This window comes from Nipponia nippon, unplaced genomic scaffold (genome assembly GCF_047370975.1).
Source record: "Nipponia nippon isolate SJK-2023a ecotype South Korea unplaced genomic scaffold, ASM4737097v1 scaffold_11, whole genome shotgun sequence".
Lineage (NCBI taxonomy): Eukaryota > Metazoa > Chordata > Aves > Pelecaniformes > Threskiornithidae > Nipponia > Nipponia nippon.
This window is the reverse complement of record NW_028262302.1, coordinates 7,491,269-7,504,524: the sequence shown is the minus strand read 5'-3', so window position 1 is coordinate 7,504,524 and position 13,256 is coordinate 7,491,269. Positions and strand designations below refer to the sequence as shown.

Here is a 13,256-nt window from a genome sequence, read left to right as displayed (position 1 = left end):
TTCACTGGGTGCATCAGGCCAATTTTTTGAGCAGAGCTCTACTTCTGAGGAGAAGATGATGGGCCCACCCACGCTGGCCAGCCTACAAGCTGTAAGTGCCTAAGCAAAGCACTGCTTCAGCCAGACTGCTCACATGAGCAAAGATTACTCATGTACAGGCTGCAGGACGAACGCTCCAGGGCCCCTATGACTCCTTGTCGACTCAGGAATCTCATCACTGCAATTACCACCATTCCATTCTCTGACGCCATCACACAGCCCAGAAGTCAAGGGAACCTCTAACCTGTCATTGCACAGGTTGGGGACAAGCTTTGCGAGGACATTCAGTCTTACCGGGATTTCTTTTTTTGCTTAGCAAAGATGGGAGAGCACATCACTCCTGCTGCTGTCCCCATAGTAGGAAGGGCTCAGAGACCTAATGCCACGGTCAGGTGATTGACTGCACAGGAGACCAAAAACCCACGTTCAGTAATTCCCCATCCACAACTCTGCCATTCACACACCACTTCTTGACAGACCTGAGCCAGCCAGCTGTGCCTACACGCTTGCGCACAGAGTCACTGTCGTAAGCCACACTTCCGTAGTCACTAACTCATCGTGCCCAAGCACACCCGCAGTCAGGTACCTTTTCTGGATTGCCTCCCTTCCCACACAGTCAGCAAGAGAATCGGTTCCTCAAGCACTGACACACGCACTCACCCACGCTCTGCCCCCTGCTTCCCTTCCCATGCAAATGGACTCACTGCAAGGTGGGGTCTCACACCCGTGCAAGCTGGGAAACTGCATGCAAAATGGAAGAGCACGTGCTCTTCTTGTGGCTCACTCTCAGGCACAGCCTGGTACCTGAGTAGCGACCCTCAGCTTAGCAAGCTTGCTGGCAGTAGAGGGACGCTCCCATCCTGTCCTTCGTGTCCCCTTCACCAAGACGGCTTATGAGAAAGCTGAAATGATCTGAGCAGTCACCTCCATCCACCTTTCCTGGCTACAGGAATCCTCACAAGCAGCAGGGATGTCTCCCAGGATCCCAAATACGTCTCACATAAAGGAGGCCTCTGGGTGAGACTTCCTGGTAGCCATCCCATAGCTGCAGAGTCAGAGCCATCAGACCTGTCACTTGCACCACCGAGCAAGTGGCAGGTTTTCGTCTGAGGCAGGAGCAGTGAAACGTCACAGGCAGTGACGAGGCGAAATGCTCAGTGCATGGCACAGGGATGGTGACATCTCACAGACGTGCTGCAGCATGCTCCCGCAGGCAGGGAGGAGGCAGGCTCAGCGTGGATCTGGGTAGAGAGGAGTGGTGCGTCCTCCCAGCAGAATGACGCCTGCTCCTCCATCCCATCCCAACACACATCTGAGGCAGCACCAGAGGACCCGGATGTGGAACAAACCTCTTGGGAAGAGGAAAGACCAAGAGACCATTTCACTTGGCTTGCAAGGAGTTAACAGCGCTGCCTGGCATCGCTCACTCAGCGGAGAAATGGAAACAGGGCTGAGGTTAAAGGCCCCAACGTCACCCTGAGTGCACAGCCAGGCATCCCGCCCCCAAAGGTCTTTGATACAACACATTTATTTTGCTGTGTGGCAGTACTGTACAGTACACATACATTACCAGCAGTTTCAGAGCCCTGAGTTGTCATTCCTCCTGCCTTCCCGGAATTTCGGAAAAGAGGCAGGACCACTGTCCCCTTCCCTCATTTCACCTGCAAGGAAACAGGCCAGGAAAAGTCCAAAACCAGAGAGGCACTTGCTGACAGGACTGGAGACGAACCTCAGAAAGCCAGACCTCCCAGTCCACCACTCTCACTATTAGGGTCCCCTTTCCCTGGTGCTGGGAGAGGAAGCCCTAGTGCCAGCTCTCCACAAGGTCTCACTCCTCTGAGAAACTCTCTGCACACCTGAACAGAAATCAGACTAAGAAGACTGCAAAAACTAATATAAACCCTACTGGATTTTAAAGGGACTTACCACCTCTCTCTGAGGGTCTGAGAAATGTTTTGGGGCATTCTAGGCAGGGTCAGGATTCTCTTAAATTCTGTAAGATTGTTTAAGAAAGAGCCAAGGAAAGGCTTTTGCTTCCAGCGCAGTCCCACTGGAATCTGAGTGGAATTTCCCCTGCTCAGATGGGGAAAGAAAGTAGCCTGCCCTTCCTGACACATGGTATCCCACACCTCCTTTTCCTAAACCATGAAACAGCAGAGCTCCAGTACCAACTCCACCTCTCAGCGCCACAGAGAAAGCTAATGCTGTAACAGGCAAGGACAGTGCAGCGTGTAACGTGGAACAAGACCCAAAAATAGTCCACAGAATAGACAGAAACAGTCAGAAAGGCAAATGTGCCATGGAGAGCAGAAGGGAGGGAGGGAGCACCCGGGCCTCTCCCACCAGCTCATGTCAGTACGTGGAATGGTGCATCCGGCTCAGGAGAGCAATGACCCAGTTCCCCAGCTGGGACCCCTTCAGCCACAGGAAGAGTTCATACAAGTTGATCTGCCACAGGCTCAGGGCTTCTGTGACTGAGATCTGGGCCCTCCTGTAAAGCGAGTGACTCTTGCTCCTCTGGTACCTAGAATGAGAGAAACAGCTCCATTAGATCCAGCAGGATGCAGCCCAGCGGGAAGATGAGCTGTCCTACATCTTCAGTACAACTGACCCTCCCCAAGAGAGGTGAATGTTCCACCTCTGGAGAATCACCACTAGTGGGGACCCTTGGGAGTAGGGATTTTCTCCAAGTAATATTCCTGAGGAGCTGGGGACTGCCCTCCTAGCACGAACCTGGCAGAAGAGACAGCCTGCTCCCTCGTGAGCCTGGTTCTCTCCCCACTGCACATAGTGACCCTGGGCCATGGCATCCTCTGCTCCTATGCCCAGCTTCTCTTCAGCTAACAGGGACAGGTAGACACCCCCATAGCCCTTCCTGGTAGCACACTCATAAGAGTCCAGCAACCCTGACACACTGGTTCCAGGAAAAGTAATTCTCCACCTTTCTTTAGAAGCAGAGGTTAACTGGGCTTTGTAGGTCCCTCATCAGCCAGAGAAATAACTATTATTTCTTCTGCAAGGAGGAGGAATCTGAGGCAGAAGTGCATTGACTCATAAGACTCACAGATGGAAATCACTTGCACGACTCCTGTTCCTGGCTTTTAAACATCAGCCTGATATTCACAGTCAGCCCTAGCCTCTCAATCAAGCTGCAGAAACTGGCAGCAGTGAACTTGCAGATCTTTCCTACCCACAAATACTTCCCAGTGGTGATGCCTGTAATGGGCAGGAAGCCCCTTCCCCTCCTCTGGAGGGGCCAAACCCTAAACCCTTACCCTAAGGGCTCCAACTCCATCCCTGTCCCCAGCCCCAGGGTGACAGACCTGTCCTCTAGAGAGGCTGATGGGCGTGAGAACAGCACAGACAGAGGCTAAGATGTGTAACTGAGCAGGGGTAGGACCACAGCAGATGTGCTAATAAGTGGGAGAGGTCCACAGCTAAGAGTAAGAGGTCAAGAGGTCAAGATAGGCCTTCTCAAGGCCCTGAGTTGGGGGCTTTAATAAGCCTTAATGGCCCTGACTAGCCTGGGACCTCCCCCAACTCTCTGCTCATAGGCCCAGGAGCTCCAGTTAATCTCAGGCCTGCACCTTCAGTCCCTGTCTGAGCTACACTGGACAAGTAATGGTCCCCAGCTCATGCTCTGCTGTGAAGCCCCTTGACCTAGAACTCAGCTCATATACTGACCTCTTGGCTTGACCTCAGCCCTGTCTTGTCACCATGGACCTGCGTGACAACCACTGGACCTGATCTACAGATTGACTTTCTGGTTTGACCTTGGATCTGCCCTGTTATCATGATGTTGCATTATGACATGGACTTTTGATTGGACTCAACCACCATCTCAGAGTCTGCCCTCCTCGCCTTGCTCAGCTACTGTGGGACTGGGCCCTGGCTGGCCTGCTGGCCCTGGGATCCCCCCGGCTCCTGGCCCCCCGCACAGCCAGCCCCTGCTGCTCTGGTGCCTGGAGAAGAGACTCACGTGGAAACAGCTCTGATGCAGCAGCGAGACATGTTGAGGAAGGAGCTGGCACTGGCCCGTGTGTGCAGGGCTGACTCAATCCCCCTTAACAAGTCATTGGTCTTCAGCAGCAGCAGCATCTGGCGGGGGACGTTGTTGAGGAGCTGGGTGATCTGGGGTAGGTAAGCAGCAGCGTTGGACCGGATCTCCACATCCTGCGGCCAGCCGGGTCATGTCAGAGAGAAAGGGGAGAGAAGCTGAGAGTGCATGGGAAACCCAGGTCCAGATGCAGCTGAGATTTGGCAGGAGGAGACAGTGTTTTTCCAGACCATGACTCTAGGCCAGAAGCTAAAGAGCTCTTTGTCCTGCTTTCCTGCAGACACCGGGCTGTCCCAAGCACTCATAGCACAGTCACAGATCACTCTTGCCATATCCTACCTGCCCCTCAGTGAGATAAGGCCCTGTCCCCTCACTGGCAGGATTAATAGCCTCTCAGGAGAACAGGGCACTCGCTGCTATCTCAGTTCTTGGCCCCAGGCAGCCCACAGCAACCATGTCTCATTACTGCCCTTGCAGCCTTCTGACTGAGTCTCACCTCACCAGCCCCAAACCTGGCAGAGCTGCAGGTAGCACAGGACTGCTCAGGAAAGTGGAGGCATGCTGCAAGGACAACCAGGCTGCTCCTTGTCTTGCTCTGCCATGCAACTGATGGCTTTACACTATCTGATTAAGCTGTTTTCCAAGGCCTAGTTTAGTCCTCTGTCCTCAATGCAACTCAGCAGAGGTGAGAAAGCATTATGCAGTTAAGCATCATGCTAACCCAAAAAATCAAAAACTGTCATCTGTCAGACTAAGGGTCTATCTAGACCCATATCCTGTCTGGTAGCAACCAGTAGCAGACACTTAAGGAAAGAGTGTAAGACCAAGGCAGGCATAGAGTGATCCTTCATGTTCCTTGGTTCCCCAGCTTCCAACAAATACACTGCCCACGGCAAGATCCCAATGATAACTGATGGGCTACAGCCTGAGCCACTTAAGATGGGCTCCCCTCCAAACATGAGCCACCATAGCACGCAAGACAGCCAGCCCCCGCTCTTCTGCCTCCTTTTAGATCTGAGAGTTCCCCCACCATCCCCATAAATGCAGGACAGCATGGTGTGGAGCTGATTCCATATACATAACCGTGTCCCTACCTCTTCCTACAGAGGCCATGACATGAATCAGCAAATCCAAATAGAAGTCCCTGGAACATCTGAAATCTCCAGAATCCAGCAGGACGCATGCAGAGGGCAGTAAATGACTTCTTACAGGAGGGAGGCTCCTTTGTGGGAAAGGGAACAGACAGCTCTAAAACCTTCTCTCCCCTGGAATGAGGGACAGCTGGCCTATATTTCATGATATGGGATCTCACACTCACTCTTTGTGAACTTCAAACTTACTATAAAGGAACAGACCTGCACAAATTGAGTGTGCAGGTCGTGACAGTCAGAGATGTGTACAGCTCACACACCACCATGGTTGCTTTGCTGCTGACAAATAAATCTTTGGGTCCTCCTGCCTCCGTCACTGACCAAATACACGAAGCTTCAGCAAGAAGATGCTTAACTCTCCTAAATGTTAAATGTTTTGTTCCATTATCTGTTGGCAGAAAATTCCTCCCTGATTATCCCTGATCCTAGCCAGCATCACTGCAGAGCCTACTTTATTTTCTACACATAGGTTTTCTTTTCTCTTTTCTTTTTTTTTAGCTCCAGCTGCTTGTCCACATCGCAAAACAACCACATGATCTGTCATCAGAACTGTCATTTTCTGTCAAGGGCAAAGCCTGTGCACAGAGGAAGAAATGAGCTATGCCACAGGACCTGAGAAAAGCCCCTTGGCTGCAATCGCTGAGGCTGCTGCAGGATGCAGCAAAACACAATCATAAAATGAGATGAGATGAGGCTAGCGGCCACCCTGAGCAGTCAGCTGCCTGGCCTTGGCTTAAGGCAGGAACAACTACACCTATGGCAATCCTCACACATTTGCCTAGCCTGCTCCTAAAACGCTCCAGTGATGTGACTCGCAGCCTCCCCAGACCATCCGCGCCAGCGTTTCATGGGCCTTGCCGTTAGATCCAGCTTTTCTCATGTTTATCCCCAATCTCCTTAGCTGAATTTAAACCCCATTACTTCTTGTCCTGTTTGCAGGAGTCTTTAACAGATTTGAAAATCACTACTACAACTCTTCTCAACCCATGCTTTTCTAGACTTTTTCTGCCCTAACTTGCTCAGACTTACCGCATGGGTTGCATCTGCTTGACCACTAGTCCTTGTAGCTTCCTACTGGACTCGTCCCAGCTTCATCAAACCTTTCTCAAGATGCAGGGCCCCAGACTGGACACAGCACTACAGGTAGGATTTTGTTTCAGGAGGGTTGCTCCCTTGTCTCACAGGCTATTCTGATGCCGATACACCCTCACGCGCATTCTCTGGAGCTCTGTGCTGATGGTACCTGCCTACATAGTGCTTGGCTCTTGCTGCTGATACGATCTTTCAAATTCACCTCTAAACTAAGGGCAAGCAGCAGCTCATTTCCTAATGCCACAGCAAATCTGCTCAGCTCCCCGTTATCTGCAGGATTATCCAGTTTCAGCATTAATTTTGTCATGTAGGCAAAGACGACAGAGCTGGCTCCATACACGCAATTCAACTCAATGACGGAGTTCATTACCCCACACAAGGCGTCATGCGGCTGCAGTTACACCTCTGGCATAACCTTCACAAGCCAGTTTAGGATAAACTCTGCCTGTTAGCTCACATTCAACACTGGCCTTGCAGTATTGGAGCCAGCTCTGTGTGGATTCGCCTTGGTGCCTCTGAATTTTTTTCTGGAGCTACCAGCTCCAGAACTCACCAGATCAAGCATAGATCTGCTAGACAGTCACTATATTATTTCTGATATGCAGAAAATTAACTCAGATAGGAAGCAACCAAATTACTGGGCAGGGGGGTCCATTACCCAAGGTATCTGGCCTACTCATTGCTATGGATAATGGCAAGCCAGTGCAGCAAATTCTGCCACATCCATCAAAATGAAACACCAACCCAAAGGGATTTCCAGAAGAGAATTTCACAGGACAATATTATAACGCTACTTGAATGAACTTCATCCTCTCTACTACAAATGTGTGCAAATAAAAAAAAAGCATAGGATACAACCTGTTTCTACCTACAGACACTAGTCCATTGGCTGAAATCACATCACTATATGCTCATCTCTAAAAACAGCACAGTTGGCAGGGGCTGCTACTATTCTTAAGGTGGTGTGTGCGTGTCAGGAGTGCGGGGAGGCGTGAGAAGGATCCCAGCATGTGTGGATAGGAAAGGGTGGAGAATATAAGTGGCAATTTCCTAGATTTGCAGTGATTGAGTTGACAGGATCTGCAGTTAAGCAACCTTGACTCCAAGTTAATAGGGTTTCTGATTGGGAGGTAATTTCCAGGGGTTTTTAGGAGTTTGTATCAGTGCTGATAGTCATTTACATGAATAGTGATAATGCATTATCCTTCTCATGTCTTCCCACTAAGCCTTTATGTCTCCTCTACCTTAACCTATTCTCCTTGATGGTTCCCTGCACAGCTGCATTCAACACTTTTTTAAGAAAAGGCTGATCTACAAATGTTTCCCCTGCCAGAACTGGTGAACACTTAGCCATTAAAATATTATACAAAATTTAAGCAGACCATGACAAGTGAAACTGGGAAATTAAGTTCTGCCACTATAAAACACATTGCAGAAGGAGTCCTGGCTTTTTCTAGCTCAGCTATCGATGCAGAATTTGCTACAGAGCTGCCAGGGGTTGCCCAGCATCGCTGCGATATCAGTGGTGCAAGTGGTTACAACAAAGGGAGGGACCCGAGGAGAAGGAAGGGCACACGATAGGGAAGGGCACACAGGACCTACCTCGCTGGCTGAGACTGGCGACCGGTCAATGCCCCTGTTGACAGACTCCCAGGACCTGGCGGTGAGCATGCAGGCGAAGAGAGGGTACAAATCCCCTGCCCCAAGCCGCTGGCTGTACTTCTGCACCCTCTTCATATCGGCCTTGATGAGGGCCTGCCAAAGGCGGCAGTAGTCCATGCGGAATGGCTCGCTCAGCACCTGGGGAGAGAGACATGGCCCCCAGAAGTCCACAGAGGACAGGGAACTGCGGGTGAAAGCCTTGTGCTCCCTAGCTTCCCCCATTTCAGAGCCAGGAAATGTCCTTGGAGGGTTATGGAAGTAATAGGAAAAATGTATTCATATGGGCTTAGGGGGGCAAGGCTGCAGCTGGGTGTGCTCTTTCAGCCTGACGCCCTCAGGCAGCCTCACAAGGCCCTGGAAGCCCCCCATAGCTACGTACCTGGTAGAGGCCATGGTCCAGGAGGATAATGTGGGCCTTGCCAGAGGCTGGGCATTTCTTCACTAGCACGTTGCCTGGGTGCGGGTCACAGTGCACAAAGCCGTTCACAAAGATCATTTCGCTGTAGAGCTTCCCCAGGTTGCGAGAGATCTGTGAGGAGACAGGAGATGGTCACACACTGCCACCCACAGCAGGGTGCCTACCGGGGAGGGGAGGCAGCCCCACGTGCCCCCACTGCGGGGAGCGAGGGTCTGGTACATGCCGATGTGCCCATGCAGAGCTCTTGCAGCTCCTCACACTGACAAATGCACAGGGTGGCTGCTGGCATCTGCTGTGGGGTGACCTAGAGCATTCAGGGAAGGATCCATGCAGGGGGCACCATGAAGGTGTTTGTGGGGTCAGGGGTTATTTAAGGACACTTGCCTGGCATAAAAAAGAGAAAATGCCTGTGGGTAGGAATGGGTTTTCTGGTAATGAGGAGGGAAGTGAGACAGCGGATAGGGGCACACAGGCATTCACAGGGAAGACATGGAAAGAGCTGCTGGGGTGGGTGAGAGACAGCTTGGAGGAAGACTCAGGTGTTTCCATCCATGGATGGCAGCAGGACCCAGCAGAGAAGGGGTAGGAAGAGACTCAGCCTGTCCATCTGCTTACCAGAATGAACATGGGTTCCCTTTCCCCTCCTTCCATCACACTGTCCCCCACTTTCCCCCTTCCTTTCCTCAGACCCATGCTAATCTGATTTGCAATGTCTGTGAAGATGAAGCAGCACAGAAAGGCTGTTTAAATCATCCTGTCACTGCTGTGTCCCTCCATGCCGCTGCTCCTTATCACCAAGAGATGTTATTAAAGTTAAAAACCTCCTAGGAGCAAGTAAACATCCCCAGGGCTCGGGATCAATCCCTTGCCATGCACTAACACAGCAGCCTCGCCCTGACATCCCACCGCTGGCCCTCCCTGCCGTCAGAGAGCGGCACGGTGCTTGGCAGCGGAGTGCTGAACAAGCAATTAAAAGACAATCGTTATAAATGATTCCAAGCATGTCCCCAGCCACACAGTCTAAGCAGCAAACAGGCAGCTGTCCCCATAAGCAGAGGTGGTAGAAGAGGTAACGGGGATACCAACGACAGCTCGTCCTGCAGAAAACCAGCCAGCCAGGGAAGGGCTTGCTTTACCCACCTCTGAAATGCAGCCACCTCTGAGAAGAGTGTTTGTTATGAATAGTGCCCAAGTAACTACAAATGAGGAGAGAGAATGGGAACCCTTCCTGCAGCACACCAACAGGTGGGACAACCCTCCATTTCTCAGTTGGGACCTGGAGCCACTGCTGAATCTTGGAGAATGCTGCCCCCATGCCGAATCACCCACACAAGTGCCGTAGCACAGCCCTGCGGTCTTCTGTAGTGCAGCTACCCTAATGCCACAGAGGTGTTATTGTAAGTACTGACTGAGAGGAACGATGTTTCCCTTCTGAATCACCAGCAGAGCTCACTGGAGCAATGAAGTGACCCTTATAGGTCTCCTAGATCACCAAATTCTAAAACTGGATAGGACCAAAGTACCAGGTGCTGTGACCTCCTAGAAAAGCTGAGTAGCACTTGCTGACAGTCCAAGGATGTGCCAGAGAGTCTCTTTTAAGTTTTAAGCTGGTTACCCATTCATACAGCCTCCCAGGGACCTGCACACCAGGAGGATTGGACTTGGACATCATGACTGATCATAGCATCAACCATGACACCTGTGCACGCACTGAGTGAATGGCATTTCGCCCTCTCTGCCTCTGCTGTTTGCCCTCCAGGGACCTGGAAGAGCACAGAATTATTGAAGATGAGGACTTGGGGACAATCTGGGGCACAACGTGATGCCTCATACCCATTAAACACAAGTCCAGACAGGGGCGAGCAGTTCTGCAAACCTGTTGGGTTGGTCATGGCTAAAGCCTGGAAAGCTATTAATTTGGGGCACTGGAGTATGGGCTGCTTCAAAGACAAGAGATTCTCCTTCCATGCTGCGGTAATGGCATAGGTTGGGAAAGTCAAGCAGTGGAACAAGTTGCCCAGAGAGGCTGTGCAATCTCCATCCTTGGAGGTTTTAAAGACCTGACTGGATAACACCTTGTGTAAGCTGGTCTGACCTCATAGCTGCCCCTGCCTTAGCAGGAGGTTTGATAGGAGACCTCAGGAGGTCCAATCTCAAATATTCCAGGATCCTACAAAAACACCTCTCACCCTTGTGACAGCATCTTACGGTATGGCTGTAGGCTCCAGGAGCAGGGAAGGTCTCCCCTCCTGAGTCACTGTCAGCAGACAGGTTACTAAACAGATCTGTGGTCAAAGCCTTTTGCAGCCCATGACGCAACACAAGAGAAGATCGGGATTCATCTTTCCATCTTACCATGAAAACAGGGGGGTCACAGCCCTGTTCTGACCCACAGGCTGGGTCATGGGTACAAGACAATCTTCACTGCAAGATCCCCATCCTTTCTCCCTTCCCTGCTGTACTTCTATTTACCTCTTCCCCAGCATGCAACCTTGAGTATCTGCAGTAGTTAATTCATTGAAACTAGACTTTATGGCTTCTTTAAGAAAGAGGAACGCATTCTGTATAATTTAGTCAGCATACAGAAGATATGTTACAGGGATTTATGATATAAGCATATAAACAGTATTTACTTCTGGAAAAAAAACAATTACCCAGTGTAAGAGATGGAGCTGTGCTGCACACTAAAGTATTTTTGCATATTTTTGTCTGTTGACATACTGCTAAAATAGGATAAAAATTAAATTAAGATAGAAAGCACCAATACTGTCAAATTCTAAACAAAAAGGAAGGTTATATTTCTAGGGCTTAGAGTAGAAAAAGGTTAGGAAAAAAACATGAAACCTTTATATACATTAACTCTCCAGTACTGTGCCCCATCACTACGGGCCTTTATTCCACCTTTCTTGAGAAGGCCACTGGATAAATAACATATACAGAATTCACTTTGGAAGAATGCAGTTAGGTAAAATGAGAAAACAAATATGTGAAAACCTCTACTCAGGAGAAGGGAGGAATTCAGCATGCATTTAGGCTGTGTAAGACCTCAGGGTGAAGGTGCATTGCAAATTAGACAAAAGGTTGCAGTGATTTACAGAAGCAAAGACCAAAGTAAACACACAGGCATTTTGTTATGACACGGAGAGGTCATCATTCCTTTCCCTGTTTATCATCCAATACGATGAGGTCCTTATCATTACCAGGGTCCCTCAGCATTGTTCCGCTGCACATCATAAAAAAATAATAATCACCCTTGGAATCCTGCATTCACTTCCAGGCACCTCATTAACAGACAGATGCGGATTACACAGAGTGAGTTCAGAGAAAGCAAATAAATGAGCAGGATGCAGGAGGAATTTACTTGGGAAAAAGATTAAAAGAGCTGAAGATTCCAAAGTTGGCTAAGGAATGTTAGAGGAGGGGCAGTCCACTGATGTTAGAAGGTTCGAATAGCAAGGAAGGAGAAGCACTTGTAGCACTGGATGTGCTACAAGCAACACAACTAGGCACAAGGGGGTGTAATCAAGAATGGCATAATTTAAGCATAACACATAAGAAAAAAAACTATGCTAGTCAGCAAGCAGAGGTGAGCTTGATATGTCAGGATGACACCAGACTCTGGCTCTGGCCAGAGGCGTGTCCTTGCCTATTGCCAGAAGGTGGGTTATTGCCTAAAAGAAGTTCAGTTTGGTTTTGCTGCAACAGAACATGATGACATGGTGACTACAGTCACCAAGTGAGCCTGTGGCCTCACCAGTGAATGCAAATAGCAACCTGCCATTGCCACATTACATGACATGACCATGACACTGTGTCAGGCAAACTACACGTTTTCAGCCCAATGTTTTCATTTTGAAAAAAACGTAGCTGAGGAATAAGCAGATTGCAGACGACGAAATGGAGAGTCAGCAGCCTGGGCAAAAACAATGGAGTGACAGATACACGCATAGCAGCCAGACTTGGAGTAACTCTTCACCAAACTAAGCACATGAAGTTCATTTTATGTACTCAGTATGGCAAGAGTTCTACATGTCACAAACTATCCTACGTGAGTTACAAGCCAATACAGAAGAAAATAAGAATGCAGTGCAGACATTAAGGATTGTTATTGTACAGTATCACATGGTCTCTCTATAAACTGGTCAAGTTCACTAGAAATAAATAAGAAAGCATGACTTCAGATGCTGTTCCAAAAATTCGCTCTTTAGATGGTCAGAACCTTTACCCCTAAATCCCAGCCTAATTTTAATGATGTCCAGTTTAAATCATTTACCTAGCTAACATAACCCTAGAGTTTAACTAGTTCCTTCCCTCTCCAGTATTTACTACTCCAATGTGTTCACCAGTAGGATAATTATCAGCATAAATACAGCATAAATATTGCCCCATTTCTGCAGGATGCTCCTTTATCTGATGTGTCCTAGGTGTCAACCTGCCTTTTACACAGTCACACTGCGCTGGAAACACACACTTACCCTGCGATTGACTAAGATCCCAAAGTTCATTCTAATATGTCGCTTCCCTCTGATAAACTCCCAGAGTATTTAAGAAACGCTTCTTATTAGTTTTTAAGCACATGGCTTTTCACTTGGTATTGCTCATTTTTATCCCCTTCTATCACTTCAGTTCTCAAGGCCACCAAGTGCTATTGCTACTCTGGTCCTCCTCTACAATGACAGAACCTCCCAACTTGGTGTCATCAACAACCTCCTTCACACAGTTCTGTTTGTGTCGAGGTCATCACTGAATTTATTAAATAAGACCAGTTTGAAGAGCAAACCTCACAAAACTCCACTACGGTCATTTCTCTCCACCATTGCCTCTATCAGTTTCTTAC

General features: G+C 49.3%; 1 protein-coding gene across 3 annotated transcripts in view; it reads right to left on the bottom strand.

The window, feature by feature from the left end:
• Nucleotides 1-1,327: 1,327 nt before the first annotated feature.
• ADCK1 (aarF domain containing kinase 1) overlaps nucleotides 1,328-13,256 on the bottom strand; it is an 83,207-nt gene continuing 71,278 nt past the window's right edge. Inside the window, exons 7-10 of one of the 3 annotated variants that reach the window (XM_087747420.1) lie at nucleotides 8,381-8,530; nucleotides 7,942-8,139; nucleotides 4,019-4,212; nucleotides 1,328-2,563 (exon numbers count right to left, since the gene is read on the bottom strand). In XM_087747420.1, the coding sequence (XP_087603546.1) occupies nucleotides 2,392-2,563; nucleotides 4,019-4,212; nucleotides 7,942-8,139; nucleotides 8,381-8,530 (714 nt within the window). In that variant the 3' untranslated portion in view covers nucleotides 1,328-2,391. The remainder of the gene's footprint in view (nucleotides 2,564-4,018; nucleotides 4,213-7,941; nucleotides 8,140-8,380; nucleotides 8,531-13,256) is intronic. The other 2 variants (XM_087747421.1, XM_087747419.1) reach the window with 2 other exon arrangements.